This window comes from Calidris pugnax, unplaced genomic scaffold (assembly GCF_001431845.1).
Source record: "Calidris pugnax isolate Ruff unplaced genomic scaffold, ASM143184v1 scaffold29, whole genome shotgun sequence".
Lineage (NCBI taxonomy): Eukaryota > Metazoa > Chordata > Aves > Charadriiformes > Scolopacidae > Calidris > Calidris pugnax.
In genome coordinates, this window is record NW_015090768.1 from 1,868,287 (window position 1) to 1,875,254 (window position 6,968).

General features: G+C 51.4%; 1 protein-coding gene across 1 annotated transcript in view; it reads left to right on the forward strand.

Moving 5' to 3' along the window:
- The first annotated feature begins 901 nt into the window (after positions 1-901).
- LOC106885242 (UDP-N-acetylglucosamine/UDP-glucose/GDP-mannose transporter-like) overlaps positions 902-6,968 on the forward strand; it is a 13,258-nt gene continuing 7,191 nt past the window's right edge. Inside the window, exons 1-3 of the mRNA XM_014937247.1 lie at positions 902-1,011; positions 1,323-1,425; positions 1,717-1,809. Of these exons, the coding sequence (XP_014792733.1) occupies positions 902-1,011; positions 1,323-1,425; positions 1,717-1,809 (306 nt within the window). The remainder of the gene's footprint in view (positions 1,012-1,322; positions 1,426-1,716; positions 1,810-6,968) is intronic.

Sequence of the window (6,968 nt, forward strand, 5' to 3'; positions counted from 1 at the left end):
CCACTGGTGGCCCAGCAGACACCCCTGTCCCCTCCTGTCCCCCCCTCCCCAAGCTGTGCCCAGGCAGGGAGAACCTGGTGGGTTTTTGGATTTTTTTTTTTTCCTCATTAGGAGCTTAATGAGGAGCCCCAGCAAGATAACGAGCCGTGATTAGCAGGGAGGAGAAGGGATTTTGTGGCGTGGGGGGGAGCTCAGACCCTGCCCTTCATAAAGGGCGACTCAGTGGGATTTATTTGGGGATAAAGTGCTCATTTAGAAGCAGGAGCTGGTGGAGGGGGAGCAAAATGTTGCTCTGTTCAGCCCGGGAAGAAATCGCCTTTTTTTTGTGGGGGGAGTTGTGTGATGGGTTGGGGCTGGTTTTTTTTTTGGGGTTTGTTTTTTTTTCTTTTTTTTTTTTTTCCCTTCCTTGAATAAACTTCTTTCTCCCCGGGCGAGCTCCTGGCAGCCAGGGGCAGACAACGATGCGCTGTGTCGGGGCTGCTGCCAGGAAACTCCACGCTTGCAGCCTGATGAAAAACCCTCTTGTGCAGCTTGGAGGGGGTGGGGAGGGGGGGGGTCACATAGGAAACCCTCCCACCCCACTCCTGCCCCTTGGATGTGTTAAATCTCGTAGTTCATTAACGAACATCGTAGGTGCCTGGTCATGCCGGGATCTGCAGAGGCAGAAATGGACTTGATGGTTGGTGGTGGGGAGTGAAGCCCTGGAGATAATTCCTTGGGGGGGGGAAGGGGGTGAAGATGAGGAAAAACTACTTGGAGTCATGGAAGAGGTTGCCCAGAGAAGCTGTGGGTTGCTGCTTCCCCACGGGGGGGGAGGGTTTGCTGGGGGTTTTTTGCCCCCTCCCTGTGTTGCTGGGGGGAAGGCGCTCGCGATACCTCCAGAAGATGAGACTGGTGGATAATGGTGTGTTCTTCTCTCCACTTTTCTTTATTTTTTTGCAGGAAGAAGTTCTCCTGGAGCGTTCAGATGACGGTGTTCGCCATGATCCTCGGTGCCTTTGTGGCTGCCAGGTGAGCCCCCCCCCTGCTGTCCCCCCTCCCCTCTCACAGGGGTCCCCAATAAGGTCAGACAAGCCCCACGGCGTGTCCTGAGAAAACAGAGAGAGAAAATACTGACTTTTTCCCCCCCCAGCCACATTCTCCAGTAGGAAAGAATGTCTTACCGGCCCAATCCCAGTCCCTCCTCCCATGATTTAACTTTTTCTGACGACTTTCTGCCTAAACGGAAGGTGGAAGGAATCTCTGGGCAGCTCAAAGCTTTTTTTTAACTTACGGTGTTGGGTTATTTTTATAATTTTTTTTATTTTTTCCCCCTTTCCCAGCGCTGACTTGGCGTTCGACCTGGAGGGGTATATTTTTATCCTCATTAACGATGCCTTAACGGCCGCGAACGGTGCCTACGTGAAGCAGAAGCTGGATTCTAAGGTAAGGCTGAGCACCAGCATCCTTCTGGGCATCCGAGGGGGCAAAACAGGGAGATATTTATATACAAAATTATATATATCTCTATAAAATTAGAAAAATATATACATTTTCATATATATACATTTAAAAAAGCCTCAAACCTTCCAACTCTTCAACCCCCGGTGGATTTAGCTCCCAAGACCCCGTCCTCCATAACAAGACTGAGGATGTTTCTCCCGAATTTTTCCCCTTTATCCCAAAGGTTTTATGTTTCCCGTTTGGAAATCTACAGATGGGTTTCTTATTTTCCAGGAGCTGGGAAAATATGGTTTGCTTTATTACAATGCCCTGTTCATGATCCTGCCCACCTTGACCATCGCCTACTTCACCGGCGACGCGCAGAAGGTAGGGTCCCCACACCCCCCCCAAAAAAACCCATATTTTTTTAGGGGCACGGTGCCTCGTGGATGAAATGGGTTGCGTTTTCCTGTTATAATGCACTTTTCTGTAACTTGGCTTTCTTGGGCAAGATGGGAAACGCTCAAAACGTGCAATTAAAGTAGTTCATTATCCCTAATTTGCAAACCAGGGAGGGGGCTGGGGTGAAGGATGGGGTGAGGCTGGGTTTTGGGGTAGAAAGGAGCGGAAAGTAACCGTCAGTCTTACAGTGGGCTCTCAAATCCCCAGGATTGCTCCATTTTTTGGTAAGGCTTGAGGAATGGGGAAGTGCGAGAGCAATAACTGAAACCAAGCATTACTTAAAACAAAGGAGCGGAGTATTTTTAGAATAAATTAGGCTTCTTCAGGCTGCTTTTTGTCCCTCCCGCGGGGCAGCGGTTGGGCTGAATGGCTCTGGAGGTCACTTTGTCCCCAAAGCCCCGTCAGGGCACCCTCTGATTTGCATCTGGCTCTGTAAACTTTAAATTTATATTGTAGTATTATTATTATTTATTATTATTACACTCACTTATGTGCAGCTCCGTACTCCATGGACTCATTTCTCATCCCTCTCCACGGGCGGGGAGGCAAATGCTGGAGGTGTTGCCCACCCCAGTGGGTGGCCACTGGTGGCCCAGCAGACACCCCTGTCCCCTCCTGTCCCCCCCTCCCCAAGCTGTGCCCAGGCAGGGAGAACCTGGTGGGTTTTTGGATTTTTTTTTTTTCCTCATTAGGAGCTTAATGAGGAGCCCCAGCAAGATAACGAGCCGTGATTAGCAGGGAGGAGAAGGGATTTTGTGGCGTGGGGGGGAGCTCAGACCCTGCCCTTCATAAAGGGCGACTCAGTGGGATTTATTTGGGGATAAAGTGCTCATTTAGAAGCAGGAGCTGGTGGAGGGGGAGCAAAATGTTGCTCTGTTCAGCCCGGGAAGAAATCGCCTTTTTTTTGTGGGGGGAGTTGTGTGATGGGTTGGGGCTGGTTTTTTTTTTGGGGTTTGTTTTTTTTTCTTCTTTTTTTTTTTCCCTTCCTTGAATAAACTTCTTTCTCCCCGGGCGAGCTCCTGGCAGCCAGGGGCAGACAACGATGCGCTGTGTCGGGGCTGCTGCCAGGAAACTCCACGCTTGCAGCCTGATGAAAAACCCTCTTGTGCAGCGTGGAGGGGGTGGGGAGGGAGGGGGTCACATAGGAAACCCTCCCACCCCACTCCTGCCCCTTGGATGTGTTAAATCTCGTAGTTCATTAACGAACATCGTAGGTGCCTGGTCATGCCGGGATCTGCAGAGGCAGAAATGGACTTGATGGTTGGTGGTGGGGAGTGAAGCCCTGGAGATAATTCCTTGGGGGGGGGAAGGGGGTGAAGATGAGGAAAAACTACTTGGAGTCATGGAAGAGGTTGCCCAGAGAAGCTGTGGGGTCTCCCTCTCTGGAGATGTTCGTAACCCACCTGGATGTGGCCCTGCCCGACCTGCTCTGGTCCTGAGAAAATAAAGAGAGAGAGAAAATACTGACTTTCCCCCCCCAGCCACATTCTCCAGTAGGAAAGAATGTCTTACCGGCCCAATCCCAGTCCCTCCTCCCATGATTTAACTTTTTCTGATGACTTTCTGCCTAAACGGAAGGTGGAAGGAATCTCTGGGCAGCTCAAAGCTTTTTTTTAACTTACGGTGTTGGGTTATTTTTATAATTTTTTTTTATTTTTTTCCCCCTTTCCCAGCGCTGACTTGGCGTTCGACCTGGAGGGGTATATTTTTATCCTCATTAACGATGCCTTAACGGCCGCGAACGGTGCCTACGTGAAGCAGAAGCTGGATTCTAAGGTAAGGCTGAGCACCAGCATCCTTCTGGGCATCCGAGGGGGCAAAACAGGGAGATATTTATATACAAAATTATATATATCTCTATAAAATTAGAAAAATATATACATTTTCATATATATACATTTAAAAAAGCCTCAAACCTTCCAACTCTTCAACCCCCGGTGGATTTAGCTCCCAAGACCCCGTCCTCCATAACAAGACTGAGGATGTTTCTCCCGAATTTTTCCCCTTTATCCCAAAGGTTTTATGTTTCCCGTTTGGAAATCTACAGATGGGTTTCTTATTTTCCAGGAGCTGGGAAAATATGGTTTGCTTTATTACAATGCCCTGTTCATGATCCTGCCCACCTTGACCATCGCCTACTTCACCGGCGACGCGCAGAAGGTAGGGTCCCCACACCCCCCCCAAAAAAACCCATATTTTTTTAGGGGCACGGTGCCTCGTGGATGAAATGGGTTGCGTTTTCCTGTTATAATGCACTTTTCTGTAACTTGGCTTTCTTGGGCAAGATGGGAAACGCTCAAAACGTGCAATTAAAGTAGTTCATTATCCCTAATTTGCAAACCAGGGAGGGGGCTGGGGTGAAGGATGGGGTGAGGCTGGGTTTTGGGGTAGAAAGGAGCGGAAAGTAACCGTCAGTCTTACAGTGGGCTCTCAAATCCCCAGGATTGCTCCATTTTTTGGTAAGGCTTGAGGAATGGGGAAGTGCGAGAGCAATAACTGAAACCAAGCATTACTTAAAACAAAGGAGCGGAGTATTTTTAGAATAAATTAGGCTTCTTCAGGCTGCTTTTTGTCCCTCCCGCGGGGCAGCGGTTGGGCTGAATGGCTCTGGAGGTCACTTTGTCCCCAAAGCCCCGTCAGGGCACCCTCTGATTTGCATCTGGCTCTGTAAACTTTAAATTTATATTGTAGTATTATTATTATTTATTATTATTACACTCACTTATGTGCAGCTCCGTACTCCATGGACTCATTTCTCATCCCTCTCCACGGGCGGGGAGGCAAATGCTGGAGGTGTTGCCCACCCCAGTGGGTGGCCACTGGTGGCCCAGCAGACACCCCTGTCCCCTCCTGTCCCCCCCTCCCCAAGCTGTGCCCAGGCAGGGAGAACCTGGTGGGTTTTTGGATTTTTTTTTTTTCCTCATTAGGAGCTTAATGAGGAGCCCCAGCAAGATAACGAGCCGTGATTAGCAGGGAGGAGAAGGGATTTTGTGGCGTGGGGGGGAGCTCAGACCCTGCCCTTCATAAAGGGCGACTCAGTGGGATTTATTTGGGGATAAAGTGCTCATTTAGAAGCAGGAGCTGGTGGAGGGGGAGCAAAATGTTGCTCTGTTCAGCCCGGGAAGAAATCGCCTTTTTTTTGTGGGGGGAGTTGTGTGATGGGTTGGGGCTGGTTTTTTTTTTGGGGTTTGTTTTTTTTTCTTCTTTTTTTTTTTCCCTTCCTTGAATAAACTTCTTTCTCCCCGGGCGAGCTCCTGGCAGCCAGGGGCAGACAACGATGCGCTGTGTCGGGGCTGCTGCCAGGAAACTCCACGCTTGCAGCCTGATGAAAAACCCTCTTGTGCAGCGTGGAGGGGGTGGGGAGGGAGGGGGTCACATAGGAAACCCTCCCACCCCACTCCTGCCCCTTGGATGTGTTAAATCTCGTAGTTCATTAACGAACATCGTAGGTGCCTGGTCATGCCGGGATCTGCAGAGGCAGAAATGGACTTGATGGTTGGTGGTGGGGAGTGAAGCCCTGGAGATAATTCCTTGGGGGGGGGAAGGGGGTGAAGATGAGGAAAAACTACTTGGAGTCATGGAAGAGGTTGCCCAGAGAAGCTGTGGGGTCTCCCTCTCTGGAGATGTTCGTAACCCACCTGGATGTGGCCCTGCCCGACCTGCTCTGGGTGACCCTGCTTTGGGAGATGATCTCCAAAGGTCCTTTCCACCCCCCACCATTCTGTGACCTCCTCCAGGAGGGTCCCCCCCAGGCTGGCAGTTGGTGTCCCAGCTGCCAGGGAGTGTCCCCCTGCACTTGGCAGCCCTTCTGGTCCCTGCTGGGTCTGGAGGGGAGGTGGGGGAGACCAGCCATCACCCTGTCCTGCCCTCACCTCCTCACTGCACCACAGACTGCCTGGGGCTGGTGGGGACCTCTGGAGCTCCTCTGGTCCAGTCCCCCAGAGCAGGTGGCCCAGGACCATGTCCAGACAGGTTCTGGATATCTCCAAGGGTGGAGACAGCAGCTGGCTGGGAAATGCCTGCTCTGGTTCTTCCCACTTACAGAATCACAGAATGGTTTGGGTGGGAAGGGACCTCAAAGCCCCCCCAGTGCCACCCCCTGGCCCTGGGCAGGGACACCTCCCACCACACCGGGTTGCTCCAAGCCCCCTCCAACCTGGCCTTGAACCCCTCCAGGGATGGGGCAGCCACAGCTTCTCTGGCCAACCTGGGCCAGGCTCTCACCACCCTCCCACCAAACAAGTTCTTCCCCACATCTCAGCTCCATCTCCCCTCTTGCAGGGTCCAACCCTTCCCCTCCTCTTAGGGCTCCCCTCCCTCATCCAGAGTCCCTCCCCAGCTTTCCTGGAGCCCCCCTTCTTGAGGGACTGGCAGGGGCTGGAAGCCCCCCCCAAAAAAACCCATATTTTTTTAGGGGCACGGTGCCTCGTGGATGAAATGGGTTGCGTTTTCCTGTTATAATGCACTTTTCTGTAACTTGGCTTTCTTGGGCAAGATGGGAAACGCTCAAAACGTGCAATTAAAGTAGTTCATTATCCCTAATTTGCAAACCAGGGAGGGGGCTGGGGTGAAGGATGGGGTGAGGCTGGGTTTTGGGGTAGAAAGGAGCGGAAAGTAACCGTCAGTCTTACAGTGGGCTCTCAAATCCCCAGGATTGCTCCATTTTTTGGTAAGGCTTGAGGAATGGGGAAGTGCGAGAGCAATAACTGAAACCAAGCATTACTTAAAACAAAGGAGCGGAGTATTTTTAGAATAAATTAGGCTTCTTCAGGCTGCTTTTTGTCCCTCCCGCGGGGCAGCGGTTGGGCTGAATGGCTCTGGAGGTCACTTTGTCCCCAAAGCCCCGTCAGGGCACCCTCTGATTTGCATCTGGCTCTGTAAACTTTAAATTTATATTGTAGTATTATTATTATTTATTATTATTACACTCACTTATGTGCAGCTCCGTACTCCATGGACTCATTTCTCATCCCTCTCCACGGGCGGGGAGGCAAATGCTGGAGGTGTTGCCCACCCCAGTGGGTGGCCACTGGTGGCCCAGCAGACACCCCTGTCCCCTCCTGTCCCCCCCTCCCCAAGCTGTG